The sequence below is a fragment of the Serinus canaria genome, chromosome 2 (genome assembly GCF_022539315.1).
Source record: "Serinus canaria isolate serCan28SL12 chromosome 2, serCan2020, whole genome shotgun sequence".
NCBI lineage: Eukaryota > Metazoa > Chordata > Aves > Passeriformes > Fringillidae > Serinus > Serinus canaria.
Genome location: NC_066315.1, coordinates 120,310,435 through 120,336,536, shown reverse-complemented (window position 1 = coordinate 120,336,536; position 26,102 = coordinate 120,310,435). Strand labels below are relative to the sequence as shown.

The 26,102-nt window shown below is 38.4% G+C and overlaps 2 protein-coding genes across 6 annotated transcripts in view; both read left to right on the top strand.

The window, feature by feature from the left end:
- Positions 1-26,102, top strand: part of RPL7 (ribosomal protein L7) — an 886,137-nt gene that overhangs the window by 455,457 nt on the left and 404,578 nt on the right. The window lies entirely within an intron of this gene.
- The window catches only part of JPH1 (junctophilin 1), an 82,613-nt gene that overhangs the window by 53,999 nt on the left and 2,512 nt on the right, over positions 1-26,102 (top strand). For all 5 annotated transcript variants that reach the window (XM_050970282.1, XM_050970281.1, XM_050970280.1 and 2 more), the window contains exons 3-5: positions 846-964; positions 17,813-18,474; positions 25,970-26,065. In XM_050970282.1, coding sequence (XP_050826239.1) covers positions 846-964; positions 17,813-18,474; positions 25,970-26,050 — 862 coding nt within the window. In that variant the 3' untranslated portion in view covers positions 26,051-26,065. The remainder of the gene's footprint in view (positions 1-845; positions 965-17,812; positions 18,475-25,969; positions 26,066-26,102) is intronic.

Sequence of the window (26,102 nt, the reverse complement as noted above, 5' to 3'; positions counted from 1 at the left end):
TGGGACATGCAGTGATGCAAACCTGCAGTAACACAACTGTCAGTTTGCAGTCTGGAATCAGGGGCCTTTGCAGAAGCTGTTCTTGAGGGGTTTTGAGAAATAGCAAGAGGAAAAAAGTGGAAGCAGAGTGCAGATTACTGTACCAAAGTATTCCATATTGTTGTCTTGACTTCAGAAAAGTTGCCTTTTCAGATTGTTTTTGGATTTGAAATTCAGTGAGTCACAAGAATTTAGGACAGTTCCTATTTCTACAAAAGCCTATTGAAGTGTTAAACACATTTTCCAGGCTATTCCTTACCAACATGATCTGATTGTGGAAGACATTTCCTATTTTTTGGGCTAATATACTTGAATTTTGCCCTTCAGAAATTTTCACATGGCACCCAGCATTGACTTTGAAATGTGGTAAAGGTGGTAACATTCCTCAGTTCCTTGCAACACCATGTGTCCTGAAGTCCCAGAACCCTGTTTAGGAGTCAGTTTGGTGGCCTGTCTGACCTTCTGTGCTCTTCTGTACACATGCTGGTAACATGTAAATAAATCCTCATCCTGTGTTTTTGTCAGATACTATCCTTTCCCTCTCTTTAGAAATTTTAATTACAAGCTTGGGCTGTAAATTGTGTTCCTTCAAGTAAATGTGATCCAAGGATGAACAGGACTGAAGGGCTGAGAGGAATAGTGACTTGATCCTGAAATGCTTCACTGATTTGCAGTTCCTCACAGCAGTTTGTCTAAGAGTGCACTGTACAGGGCAGTGTATGGTAGCTGAGGTCCTTTGCTCTCACATGCTTGATGCACCTGCTGCAGGACTCCTGTGCATATGAACTGTTTTCTGCTTTCTACAGAACCGCACACGCAAGAGCTAAAGCTGATGCTGCGGATCAGGCTGCTCAGGCTGCTCGCCAGGAATGTGATATTGCAAGAGCAGTTGCCAGAGAACTTTCACCAAATTTCTACCAACCAGGTAATTGTAGATTGGGGTTTTATGGGGCTGTTTGTTTTATTGCAGTGAAAAGATTCTGTGTTAAGTTGAAGTGCTGATTCCATCTTGAATGTTGTCTTTTGTACAGAAGGAAGTCATGTGTATGTCATGAGGAGTGCACATTGTTCAAGGAGATTTTGTTCTCAGTTTTTAATTATTTGGTGACTGTTTCTTTGTATGAAAACAGTTGAGTGTTGAAAAGTCAGTATCAAGCATATAACTTTGCCTCAGATGAATAGTTTATTCAGGACAGTATCAAAGACTTCAGCAATGATAAATCAGCAGGAATTTGGATTAATTCTATAATGTGTTTATTAGTGGGAAGATCTGTAGGTTTTTTACTGTCCAGTGGAATTCCTGACAGTCTTGGTTAGCTAAGGTCTGAATTTTGGAGAATGTTTTGCCATTAGACATACATAACCTGCAAGGGAATCTTTCTCTGGTATGCCTGGGGTGCTCTGTAGAACATTAGTTCTGTATTCACAATGGCATAGAATTAGGTCTGTCCCACCTACATCAGCATTGCAGCCTGTTTTCATCTGTCACGGGGTTTGGGAAGTTGCTACAGAAGAAGTAAAGTTGGTTTTGCCTTGTTTTTCTGCTGCCTTTCCATGAGGTTCATATTTCTGTGTACTGCTCTTTAGCTTGAAATTGGATAGATAAAATGGAACTCCATTTGCCAGTTTAATGTCTTTTCATGTCTGCCCTTTCTTTCACCTGTCAAATTGAGTTGAGTCATATCTTGTTATTACTTCTCCAGGATCTGCCTGTACTCGCATGCTAATCGAGATTATAGCTCTGAGATTCATTTTCACTTACTGTCATTTTCTGCTCATCCTTGTTTCAGACACAAACTCACTTATCTTAAATGCACCCATATAGTGAATGCAGGCTATTATGACCCAAAAAAGCAAAGAACAACATTCTGCAACATTTTCTAATAACACACCTATTTACTTCAATTTTTAGTTCAAGTGGTCACTATATATAACTTGTTACTAAATCCTTACTGCCAGTTACCTCGTAGAATACTTGATTTCTCCTTTATTCCTAAGTATTTGGTTGCAGAGAGAGAATGTGTTTTGGGGTTGGGGGGATTGAGGACCTCTTTTTGTATTAATTTAGTGCCTAAGTCAAGAATTATTCACCTGATTCCAATCTTCATTTCCTTTACCAGTCTTGCAGACTTTCTTTGTGCACATCCTGATATAAATCCATCCTTTTTAAACATGGCAGTCCACAACTGTTGGCAAAACTCAACAGAACTATTTCCAGTAGTAAAGCTTTACTACTTTTAAAACAGTATAAAAAATGTACTTTTCACTGTTGGGAATTACCTCAGTACTACATCTCCTGTGGATTTATATTATTGGCCCATACTTACTGCTATCATAGTCAAGTCTTTTTCATTTTTTATTATCTCATTATTTCATTCTCCATCAGCTGAAGAAATCCCAGTTTACAGCAGCAGGCCATCCTACCATTCATAAGTAAAGTTATAATCTTAGCCATGCAAATAATTGAAGCATTTGGGAAGAAACTACTAAAAAGCTGCCAAACCCTTCAAATAAAGCAATTACTAGAGTACTTGAGTGAAAATGCCAACATCTGACAGTGTGAAATTTGACACCAAAAAATCACCCAGATCAAGAATTCTCAGGTGTCTTTTACTCCCTGCCACGGGAATTGAAGTAGCATTGCTGACAGAGCAGCTGAGATATGGGAGAGAAGGTGTGGGATCTTATTTTCCTCTCATTTGAAACTTTTATTCTATTTACAGAAGAGGTGAGTTTGTATCCCTTTCCCAAGTGAAGCTATATATGTGTGGAATGACACAGCCAAGCATTTTTCAAAGTTTACTTACTCTGTTCTCTGTGTGGAAACGTCTCTTGGTTAGCTAGCTCCTAGCAAAAAATAAATACGTTTTCTGGACTCCAAATTTTGAATTCTCTTAATTGTTTCCAAGATAGTCAAATACAGCATATTTGTATACATTTGAAAAAAAAAAAAAGCTATTCTCATTACGTAAACAACTTTTAAATTCTAAGGTGTTAACTAAATCTCAGTTATCCCAGATAAACTCCTGCAAACCACCAGGTTCACACATCATTGTGATGATTTCATCTGCTATCATGTCTGAGATGTTTTCCAGGCTCAGTGTATGTGGTACCTTTTTCAGATGCACTTTTTCTGTGTGGTACCAGTTAACCCACTCACTTGTTGTTCACATACATGTTTGTTTGAGCATGTCTCAAGAGTCACACCAAGAGTAACTGGACAGTGTTACTGTTAGCTTTTGTCATTTATGGTAATAAAATAGATAAATATTTCCAAGTATTTACATTCACTCACACAAACAGAAGTAAATATCTGCTTTTCAAATAGCAGATTTTAAATACATTTTCATGTATTTAAATGAAAAGAAGGTAACTGTTATTGGTTCCTAATAGCAGCTTCTTGGTTTTCTTTTATTGCTTGAGCTTTTTATTTTGTATCTGTAAATGCTGCTAAAAGGTATCAGTAAGTGTTCTGCCTCATTCTCTAAAGCTATAGCTAAGTGAAAGCTTTCTCTTGTACCAAATACTCTTGAAAATAGGTTATGATGAGAAAGTGCAATTTTTCTCTTATTTCTTTAACTGCTTAGTATGGTGGCAAGCATGCTGTCAGCAGTAAATGTATGTAGCATATCAACAAGCTTCTTGAAACAGAGACAAAAAGAAGTGAAATACAAATGCCTCTTTCTAAATAACAGAAGCATTCTTTTCTGTCCTAATGAGTGATCTCTTAATTACTTGTAGCCTAAAACCATTTCAATATTTGAAAACCTTTTGATAAAGCTCTTAAATTTCAGGTTCTTAAAAAGCAACTTTCTGGGGCATATAGCCTAGTATTACACATAAATTATAATTACAGTGAATATTCATCATCCATTGTACCGTGGCAGTTCATACTTCCCAAATCCTTTCTCTCATATTTTACCCTTATGTTCATTAAGGCATTCATCAGAAGCTGCCAAGAGGCTCTACCTTTGTAGTGTGGTTTTAAAGGAGACTAAGAGGAGAACAAAGCAGTAGGGAGTAAAGTAACATCCAGCAGGTAAGAATAATAATGAGGTACTGTAGAAATTTTGAGGTTCAGGTCTCCCAGTGATTGATTGCCTTAGTATTTACATATAAGGAAAGCCAAGTATGATTGAAAAGGCCAGAGTCATAGTGTAAGGACTTAGAAGGTTGCAGAGAGCTGTTTTCCCTGAGTTTATTTATGCTGTTTTCAGGCAAGACCCTGCTTCTACATTAGCTGTAGCAGATATTTGACTAGTGATTAATAATTAGGGGGATGTGTGTCTTTGCAGAGCCCTACCCACAAGGCTCTACATTTTGTAGATTTAACAAATGTTGTACTCTTTTTAGAGACCATACTTTACTGGCCTTTTCATCAAGAAATAAAACAAATTCTGAGAAATCCCAGCTCTGACCTGTTTATTTCCTCCAGGCATCACTAAACTTGTGGATGTGTCAAAAGAGAGCACACCAGGACAGGAAACAAATGAAACCTGAGTCATAGCCTCATTCAAGGGAGTCATCCAGGGACAGTTTGAGATTTGTCTTCGCTTAGAGAAAAAAATAAGTTCTTTTTTGTGTCTCTTGTAGAACCTAGAGAAGAACAAATGACTGATGGGAATTCTGTATCAAAGGTGTAACAGAAAAGAAAGGTTTTTGATACTCAGTGAAAAGGGGGAGTATTGTTCTAGTCTTGCACAAGGTTAGTGGATGCTTTGACTGACACATTCATTCCAAATTCCCAGACTCTCTTTAGGATGTAGTCTTGTAAACACGCTATCAGGAGGCAAACTGAAGTATGGACTTGCACAGACTGGACAGCTAAGCCATAATTGTGTGTGCATATATATCCTGCAGCAAATGGATACTGCTCTTTCATTCAGTTTGAATGAATAACATTTGATTAATGAAAGAAGGGTACAACTACTTTGCTGCGGGGTAGGAGCAGTCTGGGCACTTTACCACAGAGCAGTTAAGGCCTGGAAATTCAGATCTGAATTGTTTTCTGGCAGATTATTTGTCAGGTCAGCCAGCTGCCAGATGAACATACATGGATTACCAAAACAATTCATCCAGCCTTTGACCTCCTAAACAAGGCATGAAAGAAATCAAGGAGCAGTTCATAAATTAAAGCTGTCCAAGTTTAGTGATGGACAGAATTTCTTTAGGTGAAATATATGAGCAAAGACTTCCTAATGGTAAGAGTAAGAATTTGGCAAAGTTTAATAGTATTTTTTACTATAAGATTTGGCTTCTGTTAAAGCTTCAGTATTAACATGCTGAACATTACTAGTTTCAGAAATAAGCATTTTAAGTTTATTACAAGGGAATTTGTAATGGCCACTAATGCCTTAAAGAGGAACTGTGGTTTACATTTACATTCTCTTTTGACCAGTGGTAGATAATCTGTAGCTTAAGGAAAAAAAACATCCTTCCCATCTTCCTCTTCTCTGCCATCACCACCTCCTCGAGTTCTCAAAATGCAAACTCCATATGGACAGGAAAGAGAGATTTCTGGCTGATGCTAATTAACTGGAATGTCCTGGGTAAATGCATGTGTGCCAGACCAGATAGTTTTATTTTAAAAGCCAATTACAATGAGCATTTTGCCTGATTAAAGTTACCAGCCATGCCATCAGTTTGTGCCTTAAAGCATACGGAAGCTCTCTCATTATTCTTAGTCATACAAGAGCCTGTTCATTTTCTGAATTCATTCTACATATGACTCCATCATCCTCACAGATCTGTTACTGGGTTCCTTGCTGTGCCATTTTTTCTCCACAATTTATTGTTTCTATCCTCTTTCTACAGAACTCTGGAGAAGGCAGAGCCCACAGATGTATCCTAATGCACTTCTGTTGTATCCAGAAATCAAAGAAAGAAGGTGCATTAAGAGAAAAAGTGCCAATTTCAAGCTTTATTCTTGTTCTCCCCTTTCTTTTTATAAGTCATGTCATACCAGTCTTCACAACATGAGTTCCCCATTTCTCACCTGTCTCACCAAGCCTTGGGTACAGATTCCCCCACCCTTCCTTCCACATTTTTCCTCTTGCCCAGGGTGAGGGCCATCCAGCTTGCTGGGAGTCTGCATCCATCCTGCTGCACTGCCTGACACCCCTGCTGGCTCATCCTACTCCTCAGCATTCTGCAATGCATCTGGGAGGGAGAGCCTGCTTGGGAGAAGGCAAAGCAAAGAGAGTTTGCAGAGGCATAGCCTTAATTCTCCAGGATGCTTTTTCTCAGTCTGTCCAAGATACTTTTGAGTCATATAATCAAATGATTTGCTTAGGAAAAAATATGCCTTATTAGTTTTGAGCAAATTAACTTTTAAAACTAATAACAGAGAACCAGTTTCCTGTAGAGAGATAAAGCTGTTACAATCACTATAATTTTCACAGACTTGCATAAGTAGTGAGCTAGTTAATTTGCATCCAGATGAAATTCATGGTTGCTTAGTAAAGGCTGCAGGATCTGACTATGAAACTGGTTGAAGCCTGGACTAACTTCAGTGCTGTGTTGCTATCTCAAAGTAACTTTTCAAATTCTAGCCTAGGTGTATCTATCTAATCTGGCACTATGGGAGTGTTAATTACAGGTGTAGTCTGAGAGAAAGAGGTCAGTGCTTCCTTTCTGCTGATAAAAATTGTTCATTTGCTCTGAAAAAGAACCATTCCTTCCAGGACACTGTTGGCCTGCTCCAGTGAATTTCTATATTGGTCTGTCATGGTGTCCAGCCAAGGACAAGATGAAGTAGGGTCTATCACATGGGAGTATTATCACAGTGTCAAAATTTCCATTATAAATCCTATTTATAACTGCATCATAAATATTTGTTCCATGTTGAAATTCAGCTAGCAAAGAACTGAGAACTTTCCTTACAGTGCTAATTTTCAGTCGAGTATGGTGATCTGTTTTGAAAGGATTTTATTATACTAGTGGAGATTTAAATTATGTTTAAAAGGTTATGTTTCTCTGTTACAGTTTTAACATGTAATGTGGACCACTAGAGAAAGATAATCTTTGCAGCTGCATTCTTTGTTTTTCAAAGCCACAGAAATAATGGCTAATATAAATGCCCTTTTATTCCAAGAAAGTGTGCAAAATTTAAGACTTACTTAAAATTAGAGAGAATCTAGGGAGATGCCCAAAAAATATTACAGACCTGAATAATCTAGAGTAATGTTCAGTGTGATTCATCAGAATCTCAGCCTGGAAGACCATGTTGGGAATTTGGAGTAGAAGAAGATTGCTGCCTGTTAGTTCAGATTATTGCCTGAGCAGGAGTAAAACCTGGAACTGAAACACAGCCAGCATGGAATTGGTATTTTTTGTATGGTGAAATTAAACATGAAAATTGTAAAAGAAAGGTAGAGAGTCCAAGAACAGAATAAATGGAGGTTATTTTCCTTGAAAGTATGGTTTAAAAATGAAAGAAAAATATGGGTGAATTAAAAGGATAAATCACAGATGTTAACAGGTGAGACTTGTTCCAGAAGAGGAGAATGGTCACCTTTGTCAAAGGAGGGTAAGAGTGGAGTACCAATACTGAAGTGTGGCTAAGAAAATCACAGAGGTTCCTCAAAAAGTATCAGATGAAGAGCAGAAAGTATTTTGTCAGAGGCAGTTGCCAAACTGAAGAGCATGGGATAGATTTGGAGGAGAGGAGCAGTAAATGGATATTGCATACTTAGACTTTAGAAATGAAAACTTAGAGCACTAATGAGAGGGGAAGAAATGACACTGTGAGAGGTCAGAATGGTAAGTGGCATGGTGAGTGGGGTTTCTCTTAAAATAAAAAAGAATAAGAACATACTGGAAAGAAGCCAGATTTGGATGCAAGACTAAGCAGCTCACATACCCTAGTTTTAGCAGAATTCAATTGACTGTTGTATTTCTCCAGTTCTGGCATTTGCAGTGCAGCAGTCACTCCAGGCTCTTACACTTTATAATTAATTTCAATGCTAGATATTAAGAAATTAATTTTGCTGGAAGTATGGTACAGCTTAATGAGTACTGGTTTTGAAAAATACTGGATTAACCCTCAACCCTCCAAGAAAATTCATAAAGCCATATATTTCAAAAGCAGTCAATTTCAAGTCTCTTTATTTTACTCCTGTTCATAATTTCCAGTGTATTTTCTCTAAACACAAGGTGACAAAGGTGACTTCTAAAAAAATTAGGTCTGGCATCATATCATATAATCATTAATCCCTTAAAAATATCTGGAGTTTTAATTAAAGGTAGTAATGCACCTCTAGATCTGTAGAACCAGTGGAGTCTGTAACTGTCTCTTTTTTCCATGTTATTTTACCTATCTATATCTATGCCTATACAGTCAAAAGTAATGTTGGTTGTTTGCTGACATACATGTATTTGCTTTATTTACTGTATTTCCTGACATACATATATTTACTTCCCAGTTTTGAGCCTTTTTGGAAGATGTTCCACAGGCACAAGAAATGCTGACATCTACAACCCAAGTGTAGATGAGTGCATATCCTAGGCTCTGCTTTTTTTTTGTAGTGGAAGAACAGAAGGGTGTTCTCAGAAAAACAGGCACTGTCTCTTTATGAAATAAGGATTTTAAAAGAGGCACAGGTTAGAAGGGTTTTGGCAAAAAATTCACTTGTTTATTGAATTTACTGAAAAACAGTTCTTAAAACGGGCTGACAGACTTGGCCAGTTGGACAGCAGACATGAACCTGCTCCTGTTAAGGTCAGTTGCCAAACTCCCATGGAGCAGGATGATAGCCATGCACTTGAAATGTGATAAGAGAAGTAAGTAGCTAATACCCTTGCAGGGTGTATATGCAGAAGCACGTCATGGAGAATGGTCCCTTCTCTGCATGATCCCAGTGACAGACACGGAGTCTGAAATTCTGTGTAGAACTTCGGGGATCATCATGTCAGGAAGATCTGGACACGCTGGGAGAAATGTAAAGAAGTGCGAATTCTACTGAGTAAAGACAGTTATTATGCCACATTAACAGTCTCTCTCTATATTTAAAATTCATCTTCTCAGAGAATATGCAGTTGCAATGAGAATAGGATTACAGCCTTTCACTTCTGCCCATCCTTTAAGAGCTTAAAAAAACCTACGTTTGCAGTTAACAGCTGCCCCAGTGAAGTTCAGATGAAGTAAAGTAGTCTCTAGGTTTTTTGTGAAAAAGCTAAAAACTTACCTTTTCAGTTATCTCCTGTTAAGCAGCCTGCAGGCTTAGAAGCATTCAAGTAGATTATAGTGCATGTGTTATTTGGCTGGGATCATTCACATTAAATACAAAGTCTACATATTATCTACCCTGGAAAAATGAAGTCTGTCCTAGATACAGGAGTCATATGCATCACCATGTAATCTTGACAGATATTTTTTGAAGTTCTGTCAGTATTCATCAACAGAAAGGCAGGGTAAGTAAAGCAAGCCATAATTGAGATTGCTGGTCACAGGCAGTTTCTGTGTCCATAAGGTGATGTGCCAGTGAGGTGTTAGAGATAGTTGTGCAGCACTCATAGTGCCCTCTACCAGGTAAGGTAAATTTGTTACATTTTTCTGGTGGTATTGAATCCACAAGTATAAAGGCTTAAACACTGCTATGCAGGTACAGTTAGGAAATGTTGCCCTATTTTGGAAATACCACAGCTACTTCAGTCACCTGCTAAAGCAGTTACAGGAATGGAGCAGAGATTGGGTACAAAAAATAAATTCATTATTCTTGGTGCTGACTCCAGGCAGTTTTTGAAATTCATTAGTGTGTGTGTGTCTGCACTTTAATGATGCATTTATAAACCTTTAGAGGAAGAAAATCTTATTTTTAGGGATTCTTTTATCCTTAATGATTCTTTAGTTAATGGATAATACAGAAGTCCAAATTACAAAAACACCGTTTAGGTTCTGTATGCAGGTGTGTTAATGGTAGGGTAACTTAAATTAATTTCAGATTTGGAGGAACTGACATGGAGAGAAGAGGCAGTCTGGTTTTTGTACTGGTAGAAATTGCATTAATATCTGTTTCATTATCCTACTGCTAGACTCACAAGTGTGTGATGTTACCTATGATGTGAATTGTTTGGCTGAAGTCCATTTCCTTTTCTTTTGCCATTGCTGTTGCTGGCAGCTCGAGTGTGCTTGAGTAGACGTTTTGATACTTTCCAAAAGCATTGTGAGATAACATGGTGTTGTATGCTTTTCAACAAATACCTGTGCAAAAGGCAGAGACATTAGCAGTGAAGTAATCAGGTCACACTAAGAATTGTATTATGCTGTGTAAATATCACAGCAGAGTGAACACAGAGGCATAAAAACTTGGGTTTGGCCAAAGTCGGTGTGTGTGTGTCTCTGTACGTGGGGCTAGGAAATAAGTAAGTCAAGGCTTTTGATCTCAGTCTAGTCCATGTCAGGAAGCATTTGATGGGGGTTATGAGAAGGCTGTGTCATTTTCATTGATGTCACAGTCAGGAAAATAAAGCATTGGCAGATATTTTAAATATGGTGGATACATATTCTAGCAAAACTATGCAGAAGTTGTTCAGAGTACTGCACAAAACCATTCCCTGAGCAGGTCTAAAGTAGCAACCTTGATGTGCAAGAATTTTGTGTTTTGGGTTCTTCTGAACAAGATACTTAAAAAGCAATTTCTACCAGTGAATACTTTCTGTAGGTCCTTATCTTTACTTAGCAAGAAGGGAAGGTTGCATTTCCATTTGCTTTGAAGCCTGCTTGTACCATGATGCTACCTTTTAAAATTAGTCCTAGGTGGCCTAGGACTCCTTGGGAAGATATGTGTATTCTGACTTTTGCATTGTTGAATGATGATGTGGCTTTGTCAGGTTGTGGCAGTAGTAAAATATCACCTTCTGTTCTATCTCTTTGTCATATGTTTTGGTCCTGTTGGTAGTACATGGTTTCAAAGACAGCGGGCTGCCAGATCAAATCAGAACAGTTCCATAAACTAAGCATATGTGGGCATCAGTCTCCATGAGGCTCATGGATTTAGTGAGTAGCTGTTGGCACCAGCTAGCTTCAGTCTTGCCTCCAGTCCAGAATGAGAAGGAAGACCACCAGGAATACTGCTTAAGGAAGCAGCAATGCTAACAACAGATTGAGAAGCCCTGAAAGTGTAAGCTGGAGAAAACGTCAGCAAAGGGAAGATATCTTCAAGAGGGAGGAGTAGGAAATGAGAATTTGCAATTAAGAGTGAATTAAGAAAGATTCTAAATAATAAACATTATATTTTGGAGTATTTTTTGGATTGTGAAAAAAAAATGGAGTCCTCTCCCTCTTGTTTGCATTGTTGTTTGCTTTCCTAGGCCACCGTGATACTTCCATGCTGGTATATTAAGGGGGGGGGGGGAAGGGATTTTAAGGCAGCCAAATAGAATTTTAAAATTGATCCAGGAACGATTTTTAATTTGCCCTTAGCTAGGGAAGCTGCTTAATAGCATTTAAAATGCTGGTCATACTTCACCAAAATGCAGTTGCCATCAGAGGCTAAAAGTTAAATCAGCCATCCAGACTTCAGTTTCTTCTTCATTTCACAAGACAGTGTCAACAATCCCTTCCATTTCAATTTTTTTTTTTTCTTTTGTGGCATGCTTTATTTTTAAGCCTTAGCTAATGTGGTGTTTTATTCTCTAAAGCATTCTCAAGTACAGTTAAAGAAAACTATTATTCCAGGTGGTATAACCAACTGCAGATGCAGCTGAAACAGAGCAACCAGGCCTGCCTATATGTTTTGAATTAAGGAATTCTGAAATAACTTATCTATACATCTCTTGGAGTAAGGCAGTTCTTATGTTGCTGCACATTGACCCAGCCATGATGGAGCTGCACTATTCCATGCCCTGCTGCTGGATGACTGCATCCATCAGAAGGGTACTGCACACACCTGGAGTGAGAACCTCTTCAAATAGTGCTGGGAAATCTTTCTCTACCAGGAGGGTGATCAAACACTGGAACAGGCTTTTCTGGAGAGGTGATTGATGCCTCAGGATTGTCAGTGCTCTAGAGGTATTTGGACAATGCCCTTAGTAACAGGCTTTAGCTTTTGCTCAGCTCTGAATTAGGCAGTGACTTGGACAATTTGATTGTTCTAAGTCCCTTTGGACTGAAATGTCCTGTTCTATTCTAATACCTAAGTCAAGCACAAGTGTTCTCTCAGAGCCCTATTGCTCTTTAAGCATCTTGCCTTATAGCCCTTAATTTCTCTGGCAATAATTTTTAATTTCCAGACCTATTCAGTCCCAGTTCAGTCTACCAGACATTACTAAAACCATAACCATATCTCTGCTCCAGTGAGTTCTTCATCACATTTTGCTCATGGCATTGCCCAGCCCTCCATTCAGTTGGGCTGAATTCAAGCCAGCAGCCTAGCACTTAAAAAGGTTTTTTTTGTTCCCTATTACCAGTATAACAGCCAGAAAATTAAGAACAAAACAGAGGAAGTACTAATGATATTAATTATAGTTCTTCTCCCTCCTTTCATATCTCCCCAATGAAGAAATAATAATAAACCCTATCTTTCTAAAATTTACTGAATATAGTTATTTGCAATTCCATTATGACTCACTGAATAATTTCTTTTAAGAGATTGACAATTGATTATTTATATTTCTTCACCTACAGTTACCATCCTGAGAAATTATTTTATACTGGATGTCCTTTTCTGAGAAATCCTAACATAAGGAAGAAAGATCCTATATTAACTGATCCTCTGACTGATCACTTGGCTTTTCAACGTTTTATTAAGTTCATGAGAATAGCAAAGAAATCTTATTGTGAGAGCACACCTATTGTTGCTGACAGTGACACATTAGAAAACCATCAAAAACATCAGAAGATAAACCAAATTGTTTTCACTGGCTTATTTCAGAACAGTATATATCAACCTGCAGTACCAACACTAATGTATGCACTTTCCTTTTTTAGTGCAGTTCCTTTAAATACAAAAGTCTTAAGCTTTTGCTTCATCCATCTCATGCTCTGGATTTGTATTAGGGTATAATCTGCACTAAGAAACTTATTCATCATTTATTATTTCCTTCTCTCTTTGAATTTAGATTTGATAGATCAGCTCTCAGCTTTTTAAGCAGGAAGACATTTATAGTAGGCAACAAACTTGTGGCCAAAGTGCTGTGTGGAGTTTTCATTACTCAGGAGACTTACACTCCATTCCTGGTTTTGACAAAGGCTTTTTCAACACCTTTAGGTTTGTCAGAGATTTAGCAGAGCTTTGAGCATGTTGGTACTTTATTCACAGCTGATCACTAAATTCAGAAAGGTTATTCAGATTAAACATGTGCTTTGGGTCATTATTCCCTTTTGGGTTAGCTTCCCCATCACTAAAATGGGCTATTGGTATAAGCTTCAGTTTTGTACTTCTGGACTGTGAACTTTTCAGATCAGGAATTCTCTCCTTTTTTTGTGCAAGTGCTGAGTAGTTCAGTAAAAAGAGGCCTCTAATCTTGGAAGGTTTGCATATAGGCTGCAGAGTCCTGGCTGAGCAAGTAACTTTGATTGTGTCACCATTATCCCACAGACAGTTGTTAAACATTACAGTGAAAATGGAGCATCTTTCCACTAACAGTTCAAAATTAGGAAGTGAGGTATGTGCTTCATATTTGGAATTCATCTGTAGGCACAACAGGAATTTTCTCGTAATGATAAAGTTATAGTATTGTTTCTTATTTAGATTACTCTTTATAGCCCTGTCTATTTGTTAACATTCTATGTAGCACTAAAGATAGGTTACATCACATAACATGTACTTCAGTTTAAAGAGCAGAAATAAGCATATGTTTATTTAATAAGTACTTCTAACGTACCTTGAAATTGAATCACATCACTGAGCATCAATAGTACTTTAAATATTATATTCTTAAAAGATTATGTTCTGGAGCCTGCATTAGTGGCATTACAGTCTTTTTTTGCTTTCAGTAGACAAAAAAAATTGTAATATGAAATTCTTATTTTTCCTGAATTGTAAGAATGGTAAGATTTTTATAAAATCACTGATGCAATTACATGTCTGCCCTTTCCCTCACTATCCTAGATGTATTCTGCCATCCCTCTCAAGCTTCAGATTTCATTCTGATCTGATGAGGCACGAGGCCTCTTCTTAGCCTTCTTGGGAGCCAGTGACTGCATTTACAGTGTCCTGCAAGATGACATTTTCAGATGCTCCTTGAGCCACAATCCTGCCCCAGCCCTATGCTGCCAATACTTGTGCCTCACTAGGCCATGGGGGAAAGCATGTGGCTGTCACCTCCTTAAAAATGCTGTGGCAGAACCAGGGCATCCTTCTCTTCTCATTTACAGGGCTGGCCATGCTGTCACATCACTTACTGGTGCCCTTCCAGGAGGAAGGAGATATTACATAAGAAATTCCCAAGAAATTCTAGATTTAGAGCAACCATGAGTGCATCTTCAACCAAAGCAAAGCTTCCCTCCCCCCAGAGCCATCACTGAGATGCTGTTCAAGCTGACCATCAGGCTGTGTGAGACTCTGTGCATACATCCACACAGTCCTTTGGCTTTCAGAGGCTATTATCCCCAAATACTGTCTAACTCACACTTCAGTCCAGTTGCTGGCATCACAACAGGTGTGTGAGCCAAAACCACCCTGTTGGCTGACCTTGATCAAGTAAAGGTGCATCAGTTTTGATCCAGTAGTAGCACAGCCAGCATGTTCCCCTAAGAAGACAGGCAGGTTCATCTTACCTTTACTTGGTTAGATAGCGTTTCTTGGTTCTGCTCTCCAGACCAGGTTCTCCTTAGGCATTCAGATGTATCATTTTTAGATCTACTGCTTGCTTGAACTGCAAACTGAAGAACCAGAGTGCTGCATTTATTTCCTGATCAGATAATCCCACTTTACCCTCAAATTCTATTCTCTTCCTCCTTAAGATCAGCCACCTAAGAAAAGTTACAGGAAAGGATGTTAGTGACTCTCTTTACAAATTCCCTTGGTCCTTGTTTCTTTAAACTTGTGCTGTAGATTGCTATTATGATGAAGGACTCCCTTACCCATGTCTGTAGAGTCATGTCTTTAACAAAGGGGACAAGGTAAATCCTGACTGCTCTTAGTCCTTGGAAGGAGTGGGAGCTGAGTTCTTGCTGCTTGGAGTCAGTGGTTTGGACAAGTGCACAATCCAATTGTATTGGATACAGCGACCAGATGTTTAAAAAGGATTTGGACAATCTCCAAAGTGGACTTCAGCAAAGGGCCAAGAATTTCAGTGCTGGAAAGACTTGCCTGACAAGATTGGAGGCAAGGGATGTATCTCTAATATCCATATGTGATGTTCTGGGGCTGAGAGGGAGGGCTGCTGTGCTGTGTTAAGGCGATGGCTGAACGTCTGGTCAGACACCCTCAGATGTTACTTGGATGCAGCATTCTCACTGTCACATAGCATCAAATATTTCCAAATACCCAGTGAAAGTGTGGCATTGTTAGCCTGTTGAATCTTAACTTCTTTGGGGAGCTCCAGATTACATTTTTGTTTAGCTTTTAAGTTTTTTACTCTTCACTCCACTGGTCTCTTGGTGAGACATGGGCAGCTGAGACCATGGGTTCCCATCTATTTTCAAAAATTCCAACAGCTTGGAGGTCTCTTGATGAAAGGGATTTTCTCTGGCCAACTTTGGGAGGCTTTTAGTTGATTGCAAGAAAGGGTGGAGAAGGATGACATTTCTGAAGTAATTTCTGATGTCATTTTCTGATGTTTTCCTTATGAAAGAGTCTTCAGTTTGTCAAGTGCTGTCAGATATTAGTAAAAGTCAAATCTTTACATAAATGAGGCAGTGCAGAGCTGTCATAGTATGTGAATTTTCAGAATTTAGGCAGCAATGTAAGACTGATCCAATTAGATGCTTTAGCCACAGCAGTCATAAAGAGCCAGCTAATGTGAATATGGGTCTGTCCATAATGAATAATCATTGCAATTTGACAGCTCCGTGGCTGGGGCTTAAAGATTAGTCAGAGCTCTTTTAGGTATCCTTTTCTCTTTACACCCCTAATTATATCTAATGTGAAAAGATATGAAAAATAAAGTTTATGCAGGTTAAACCCCTCAGCATTACCTCGTGTATCTCAGCAAAGATGGAAGGAAATCCCCGACAGGATGGAGAATTTTTTGGATGGCGATCATACCTGTAACTTTATATATGGAAACTCTTAATTTGTGTTGTGCTGCCTTTCCCTTTTACCAGGAAGATTATAAAAAGCTGTGAATTGAGCCTCTAGTTCTCTCCCTCTGTGCAGGCTTAACTCCTCAAAACTTCCTCCTCAAATGTCATTTGAGAACAAATCCTGGCTTGTCTGTGTCTAGCCTTCTTTCTTAACAGCTCCCTGTTTCCACCCCTGGTTTTCAGATATGCCAAAAATGTTTCCTGCTCAAAAGACCTTGCATGCCGAGTAATTCTTCTTCTCAGCAATGCTTACTTACCAGATGACTCAGTAACTTCCAAAAGCTTCATGCTGCTCTTCCTTCCTCTCATCTTCACACTGCCTAGATATGCATATGCTTCTGGCATCTGTAAAAACACTGTATCTGCCTAGCCCAGTTAGAGCCTCCTCTGAACTCAAAAGCAGAAAAATGTGTGTAGACATTCTTCTCTGGGCACAGAATTTCTCTGTGACTTAAAGCACAGATAAGGCTCACTTAGAGAAGGGTAAAGAAATCAAAGGAAAGTTGTGGTGCTGGAGAAAATAGAAGTGGACAAACAAGTTGCAATGTATTTTTCAGAAGCCATTTTTGAAAATACACGAATTGTCAGCAGTTCTTGGATCACAGAGCTCCCCAACTTCTGACTTTGAAGGGAAACCGAAATCTGAAATCTTAAATGTGACCTCTAGGAAGTAAAGCAGAAAATATTGCCTACAGTGCATACAGATTTACAGCAATTTTGTTTCTTCAGCAGTGTTTGCTGCAGTCTTACCATTAAACAATTAACTCTGAGAACCAAAACTTGGAGCAGAGCATGTCAGCCAGTTTCTGTTTATGTTAACAGCTGCACAGACATGCACTTTGATGAGTCCTAGTAGTGAACATGCATGTGGGTGTTTAGCTAGAATTTGGGAAGAGGGTATTCTTCACACTTGCTGCTCTGTGAGTATTTTCCTGTGAATGTAAAAGAATTTGCATTCCTGCCTTCTAAGCAGGAATTGTATTGGTGTGGTTAACCTGGGTCTTCGTATGGGAGTGATTGGTTCTGGAAGACAGAGCCAGCACGTGAGAGTTTAAGGCACTTAAATGTGTATGTAAGACAAGCTGACATTCACCCAAAGGGGGAAAAAAGCAATTGGAGGCCTTTTTCCTGTAGCTTATAAGAACAGAAGAGACATTTCATTCTCCTGGTTGGCTGTCTACATATCAAACAGGTACTCTGATCATGAGAAGTTAAATCAGTGAGGGTAATCAAGCAAAACATACCTCAAAACTTGCCTCTCAGAAAAGGAATGGTACATGATGTTAGGTTAGACAATCTTCAGTCACTCAGACTTCACTCAGGAGCAGTTTACTGGCCCTTTGAAAAGCTGAAGATGTAGAGTAACTGAGCCAAGTTAGTAAGTAGTTCCAACAGTTACCAAGAAACTGCAGTAACTCCTGTTCCTAAACAATTTGGAGTAAATCACTGTGAATGTCAATGAGCTGTTGGTAACACATGCCCCTGCCTGCATTTTAGCAAGGCAGTGCAGTCTGACATCCCAGTGCAATAGTTTCACTGGGAACTTTATTTTGATCTTAATATTTCTGTTGCACTATTTTTCAGGCCCTGATTATATCAAACAAAAATTTCAAGAAGGAATGGATGCAAAAGAAAAATCTGAAGAAAAAGGTCAGGAGAAACCACCCTCCCCAAAAGAGTCACCGCACTTTTATCGAAAAGGTACTACACCCCCTCGAACCCCAGAAGCAAGCCCAAGAAATAGTCCTCCTCTCTCTTCTGAGACTTCTCCTTCAAAACAACTGAAAAGGCAAAGCTCCACTTCTGGGGCAAGACTCAGTCAAGAAAAAAAGCTTTTAGCAACTGAGAATATAACACCCACAACTAACAAGCCTTTATATTCAAAAGCACCAGTGAAGGAGGAAGCAGCTGGGAAACACCAGCCAAAGTTCTCAGCCCAGCACAACGCCAGCAGCACAGAGAATGGAGAGCTGCATGGTCACTACCATGGCTATTATGTAAAAATGAATCCAACAGCGCTTCCACAGGAGCTCAGGGAAGAAGATGAATATGCCAACCCTTCACCATCAACACTTGCACGGATACCACCCTCTCAGAAGCCAAGTCCTGCTAGATCTGGGGGTAAGCCAGATGCCAAAGAAAACAAGCCTGACATAAAAATTAAGAAACCAGAATTTGCTGCACCAAAGAACCCAGCTAATAATGAGTCACGTTCAGCAATGGAGAAAGAAGTAGGAAACAGCTCGGTAAGTACAAGAAACATTTTCGCTTTCACTGCCCTTGTGCTTCCAAGTGCTGAGCTTTGCAATCCAAGCACTGTCAAATCTTCATCTGGATACAGTCTGCTAGTTAAAACCCACTTCACCTGGAGTGAGGAAGAAATATTCCAGCCTGGAATGAGCAAAGGAGTTTTAAAACTACCCTTTTAGACCCTTTTAATTTCATTATTATTTAAAAATAATAAAATTGTCAATAGCTATGCAGAAAAAGAGCCATGACTAGTAGCATTTCTATTTCATGTTAGAAGAAATAGCATTTCTATTTCATGTTTTTAAAAATAATAAAATTGTCAATAGCTATGCAGAAAAAGAGCCATGACTAGTAGCGTTTCTATTTCATGTTAGAATTTCACGTATTCAGACGTGAAATTCAGACTCTCTGATGATGTTTCTGTGATTTTTGGACCAAGAAAAACTCAGGAAAGCATTAGTTTTGCATACTAAAGTTAGCCTTTAGTGAATGGTTTTAGATAATATTCATAATGTTTCTCTTTTATAAGCATTGTTTCTTTGAGTCATTTTGGTGGTACTCTACCAAACAGTGTGTCATTATTGATGGGACAAACAGAATGACCCATTTAAAGAGAGAGCCTAGTACCAGTTGCATGCAAAACACTTGAATAATTGACATCAGACTTCATTAATAATAAATCTAGATGTAATGAGGGGGAGTAATTTCCCACCAACATGAATTGTAAGTGATCTTGTCAAACAAGTTTGACATCTTCAGGTGTGGCAGAAGAATCATCGTCTCAATCAAGAAGGTCACTTGATTTGCTTTTCCATGGTCATGTATTCTGACAAGGAAACCAGAGTAATGCAGAGGCTAAATGTCACATTAAAAGAATTTTTTAAAACTGACTGATGTTTCTCAAAAAGTAATTAGAAAACCATCAGTTATTTGATATTATTCTGGTGAGGTCATTCTTACATTAATTCTTTTACTCTAATCACATTCTTGTTAATGACATACAAGAGGGCATGAGAATATTGTCCATGAAGTTTATAGAAGACACAGAGACCAGGAGAGTGGTCTGTAATGAAGGCAAATACAAACTCATGCAAATCAACTGCTGAGAAGGCTGAAAGTATAATTATCCATGGCAGCACAGCAAAATCTTACAGTGTGTAGGGAGGCAATTTATAAAGCCTGACACTTCAGGATCAGAACTGGAAAAGGTTGGTGGATCAGGAGCAAGAGAGGCAGCTGAACATGAGCTCCCAGTCTGCTGCTGTTGTTCAGAGATGCTAATGTAATCCTCAGATTTATCAACAGAAAAGATTAAGCAAGAGTACATAGGAGTCTGTTCTATCTGCTTTTGGCACAGGTGCAGCCACTTCTGGGATAGAATAGTGTCTGTAAATCAGGGATTTCAAATGAAAAAAAAAAACCCTTGAGGGGAAGTCACACAAAGAGCTGCAAGAATGATTAAAACATACCTTACAATGAAAGATTCAAGTTTCAAAAACCCCAGTGTACTAAATCACTTTCTGTAAGTGTGTTTTATAAAACAGTTTCCCAGGCTAAAAAGCAAATGTGTCAGAGGATCCAACAGCTAGAAAGATTCAGATAAAAGTCTTGTTTTAAGTTGATTTTAAGGATCTTGATTAAATGTGCCGTCAGTTTTCAGATGCCAGGGTTTTGGAGCCATCACTGAGTAGTTTGATAATGAGCATTTTGCCAAGATAATATTCTCTAGTTCTGCTGGAAGCTTTTATTCTGTTTTGTGCGGATCAGAGTAGATGTTCACAGAGGTTTTGTAATCTGCAAATCTGTATTACAGCTGATATCAGCCCTTTAACCTTTCAAATCTCACAGATATTACTCCTATGTAGGGTAACACAAAGCTGACAGGCTTGTAAATGTTGAGTGAGCATGTATAAATTTTAGGCTGAATTGGAATTGTTTTTTAGCTCTGGTAAAAATAAGTCACTAGAAATAGTCCTTATTTTTCCTTCATTCCAATTAATATTTTGGAGCTGAGGGAGGCTTCATCTTCACAAGTAAGCTATCTGAACAGCAGTTTTATGACCTTGTAGAATAATCAGGATAAGGACCATGAACCCACAGCCTGTTATCACAAAAGGTGTAAAAATGATGAGATACTGTGCATTAGCTACTGTTTGTTCACTGATACTGCAGTGGTATCTGGGAACTCTACTCTAGGTCGCTCTGCTTCATTTGTAGCATCCTGATTGCATTATTCTCATTGCCAGCATTCCAGTATGGAAGGAAGATAGATTTTAGGAATTCATTTTTACTGTAACAGTATCTTAAGATGTATGTAGATGTATGTGGGTGTTTTTCAAAGATTCTAGTCTTCTATATGTGTTTGTAAATTTGCCCTTATAGACTAAATTTCCTTCTTCAAAGTGCTGAGAGTAAAAAATGCTAAACTGATTTAAGCAAAAAAGAGTGGCCTACTGGCCTAGTAGTCTGGGGGAGAAACAGAACAGAATGACTTAACTTTGCTGAAGACTTTTCATTTTCAGCATCACCTTTCAGCTTCAGATAAACAGTAGCCTGTTCTGCAGTGCCCCTGAACTGAGCTCAAGTGTGTTGGAATTAAGCAGTGACTAAGTTAAGAGAGCACAGTTACTGAGGAGAAGCCAGATTCATGGAATTATAGAATAATTTGGCTTGGAAGGGACCTTAAAAGATACCCAGCTTCACAACTCTTCTGCCATGGGCAGGGCCACCTTCTACTAGACCAGGTTGTTCAGAGCCCCATCCAGCCTGGTCTTGAACATTTTCAGGGATGAGGCATCCACAGCTCCTCTGGGCAATTTGTGCCAGTGCCTCACCACCGTCACAGTAAAGAATTTCTTTGTAACACTTAATCTAAACCTAATCTCTTTTAGTTTAAATCCATTCTCCCATTTCCTAATTAATGTACTTCTCCTTATCCCAGATGCTTCTGAATGTTGAGAGACTTCAGAATTCTAGAGTTGCATAGGGGAATGATTTTATTTCAGTAAGAAACTGCAAGTGCTTTTTAGTCATTCTGACAAATGATTTTGTAATGCTTTGAAAGTAAGTCTGCCTTAGATCCTCCATAAAAGTTCTAAAATATATTTGTTAAGGAATATAAAGAGAAAAGAACTCTCACTCTCATGAAAAGAGAATGATAAAACATGGTTTTGGAATGCAAAAAAATGAATCTATTAACATTTATCGAGCACTTTTGTTAGATTATCTGAAAGTGCTGTATAAAATTGTGCTGTGCTTTTTCCAGGTTTCCAATGATAATGCATTAAGAGCACAGATACAGAGGGGAAGATTTTCAGTTCTTCCTTCTATGTGTCTAAATCAAAGCCATTTCTCATACCTGAATGAAACATCAGCTTTCATTTGGATTAAGAACTTTAAATGAGTATTTGCAGCAAAGCTTGTAGCAGCTGGTTTTAGTTTTCAAATTCATGTTTCATATTTTCTGACAATGTTACATCCTTAAGAATGTCTTTGAGTATCATCTGTACAATAAGTTAATTATAGGAACAGTGTTGATTCTCTAGATATCCCCATTTCTGGCATTATACTTGAAAAATACCAGCACATACTTCTTATGCCACACATCTAAGTGTGTTTCTTTGTTTAGTTACTCCCTGATATTCAAAAATCAAAATTTTAAATTATTCCAGAACTCATAAGAGTCACGGTTTTATCAAGGTGAAATCCTACATAAAGCACAGTGACAAAGTCACCTGTCATTTCTGAGAGATAAATCACCCCTCTTTCACTGAGAATGAGGCTCCTTCACATCACCCTACATTTAGCACAGTGTGAAGTGTTCACAAAGACCCTGGACCACAAACCAGCACTGTTGTTGTTTCTAACTGGTCATTAGCAGCCTCTAGCCCCAGTTTCAGCTTACACACTGCTGTCCCACCTTAAATATGAGCTGATGGGAAATTCTCTTGGATGTGAGGAAAAATAGGATTGAATTTCACAAAACACTATTGTAGTATACATTCATTAATACACTTTTTATTTTGCCTGTTACATGTCCATGTCCTGCCCTAGGACAAATAACAAGCCTAGGCTCAAGTTTTTTAATAAGCTGTATTTTTTTTTTTTTCATTTGGCAGGTAAAGGTTTTTAAACACGCAGTGTTTAGCCTGGCTTTTAGCTGAATGTTACCCAGTGATTCTACTCCCATCTTTTTGTTCAATTCTCTTTTTTTTGTTCACCTAACATCCATTTAGTAAGGGCTGTAAATACCATGATGTTTGAAAAATAGATCAGTATTTGCCTGATCCTAAAAACAAACTTCTGAGCAAGAACTTTAGGCTAAATTTAATAGACATTCCAAATGCAATGGAATTACAAGCCTAGTCTTTTATTTCCTGGCACTACATCTTAGGAAAATAACTTTCTTTCTTCCCCAAATGAAAACTAATCATATGGTTGTTTTTTGAACTACATAAATATCTAACTTACAAGAAGCTGAAAGGTGAATTCAAGCAAGACTGAAGGTTTTCTACTACAACTTCTTTAGTGCACCTGTTCTAGTCACTCTAGGACTGTTCAAACTAATTTTGGCATTTGCTATTTTAAGCCCTTGCAGGACACTAAAGTCTTACTTGTAGTATTTGTCTTAAAGCATTAAATGCTTATTTCATAGGTGTCTAATAACTGTTTGCTTTATAAATGTTGTTTGATCATTTTTAGTGTATCAGGAAATCCTGCTTTGGGCTGAAAGGTATGGTTATCAGAAGGTGAAACATAATGTATAAAGAGATATTGTTATGATAGTTCATTATCATAAAGATACAACATATTTTTCTATGATCTTCATATGAGCTCAACAGCCCTGTTCTTAAGGTGTCACTTGCTTCTGTTTTGTAGATGATTCTTGATTCAGAGCATAGCCCCTGGGGTTTTTAGCATAATGTTTCTAATTTTATTGTGGTGAGATTGTTACACCTAACCTAGCTGGCAGATGCATCAAAAGAGAAGTCACTTTCCCCTCTAACAAGCCTAATTACCTGAGACTGTGCACTAATGACACTGAGCTGCCATTAGAGCTGCAGTGCCAATTTGGCAATCAGCAAAAATCTGTCTTGCACCTACCAGGATGCTGTTCCATGATGTATTTCAGGTAATTAACAAGTGCTTGGCTCCTCTGAAGACACCGTAGGTTCCAGGGTTTTTTTCAGTTGCAATAAATCAATGTGATTTTCATAGATTTTATTATCAAATATGCAAAGTACTAGATGGCCAAATCCTGAAAAATTTTAAAGGTATTTGGCAATGATCTTCACAGTTCCTTGCAATTCCTGGAGCAGTAGAACTGTAAAATCTTCAGGTGGGATTCCAGCCTATAAAGGAGCCATACAGGTTCCTTTATAGGCTGGAAAGGAACCTATATGGTTGGAATCACATGGACAATCTCTATTAGAATCATAGGATTATGGGACCATAGAGTGTTTGGCTTGGAAGGGACATTTAAAGACCAGCCCCCGTGCCATGGGCAGAGGCACCTTCCAGTAGACCAGGATGCTCAAAACCCCATCCAGCACTTCCAGTCATGGGGCAACCACAGCTTCTCTGGGCAACCTGTTCCAGTGCCCAACACCAGAAAGAAAGATCTTGAACTGACATCTTAGTGGAGATGAAGAGTGTAATCAAATCACACTTCTGTAGAGAGCAGGGCTGCTCACAGTGCTGTGGTAACCATATCTGGAGCTGTGCTTTATTTTATGCCTGTTCTCTGCCCCCGAGTGTCTCGTATGCTTTGGCACATGGTGAGTCACTTCCACTAGGGAGGAAGGAGTATGGTTCCACTTCTGTTCTGTGACCTGATGGTTGCAACATACTGCTGCTAAGTAGGAGCTTGTTATTCAAAATCATTTTGACTAAGGTGTCATTAAACCTGGTCTTCAATTTCCTAGTGAATATTTTAGACATTTTACCATTAAGCAAAATGTGGGTGCTACTGCCAATACCATTACCCCTATGGCATAATTTAATTGGCATTCTGATAATCTCAGTCGCTGTTTGAACTTGAACACTTGCTTCTCAGCATGTGAACAGACACCTCTGAGTTGGTGCAAAGGGAACTCGGTGGCTCTCATGGATAGAGGTGCTGATGAGGTTTAGGCTCACCAGAGATTTAAGCTGTACCTGACATAATGTGTTTTGTGACTTACTCAACATCTGGCCTGCCATCTGAACTGCTGTGTAATCGTGTGTTCTGACTAAAGGTGTTCAGTGAGACTGTTTCAGGAGACTGTGTGATACAATAATGACACAAGTACTATTCCACAGCTTCCCACTTACACTGCTGCAGCAAATTCCTAACAGTAAGTTCTTACACCTTAGCATTCCAGAAATTATATAGTTGATGTTAGCATCATGTAGTCATGAAGCATAATGAACTTCTCCAGGGCATGCCTCATATGAAAAGTGAAATCACTGTATTATTTCTCATTCAATGTATACCTTCTTACACAAGCCAGTGATTCTTGTGGAGCTCACAAGATAGTTTTCTGCACAGATTTTCTAGTGGGCTTCATGACTTGGGATTTAGGAAAGTATTGTCTAAATGAAAAGTTTCTGCCTATAGTGCAACTGTAAAATAAAAGAGTATTAAAATCTTCATAAAATCATGTTGTAAAAAACCAAATATGTGAAGGGCAGAAGAGAATTGAGTATTTTCATCTGTTGGGACATATTTTCAAGTTGATCATTAGAAAGCATCCATTTAAAAAATAAAAAAAATCCAAAATCACTAAAAATAATTAAAAACCGTTCTCTGGCTTCACAGAAACACTAAAATTGTGTAATGATTTCAACTTTCTAACCAATTTTAGCTGTAGCTAGGAATGGCAGGAGTTTTTTGACTTTCCAATTCTTCAGTGCATAGATAAGTGTCTTGAGTAAATCAATGTCTGAGTAAATCAAAACAAGTGTAATTTTGCAGCTGCAAAATGCATTTTAATCTGTAATGGAAACAGGTTTGTTAGTGCAATGGTAAGTAAATTTCTTTTCTGTTTGGGTTTTCAAAAAAGCTTATTCTTTTTATAAAGCCTCTTCGTTATGTCTGTTCTGAAATGGGTGGAACTGAAAAAGGAACTCTCTGTAAGGATGGAGAGCAGCACTCTGGCTTTCCTAAAGTAGTTCACATTCTTTGTTTTGTTTTATTTTAAGCTGACATTGTTTTTGTGTTGATGGGTTTGTTTTCATTTGTTGATGCAGTTGTATTTGTCAGGTGGCTTAATCTCAGTGTGGTTAGGAACAGAGAAGTAATGTACTCTCACCTGTATTTATCCAGCTCATTTTCACACAGGTGATATTTATCTTACCTGAATATCAAGGGTAGTGGCTGTGTTTCAGCAGCAGGGTCTGTTTCCTTCAGAGCAAGGTCAAAACCTATAGAAATTGTGAAGTCGGGTCTTGTTTGTTGCTGTGCCTGTGTGGGAGGTTGCATTAATTCTAATATCTTTATTTTATTTTCAGGGCCCTAACTCAGTCATGATCGCCCTGGTAATGCTGTTGAATATTGGTTTAGCCATTCTTTTTGTCCATTTTCTAACTTGATTGGAATTAGGAAAGGTAAGAAAGGTCTCGCTTTCATATAAAATCACCATAT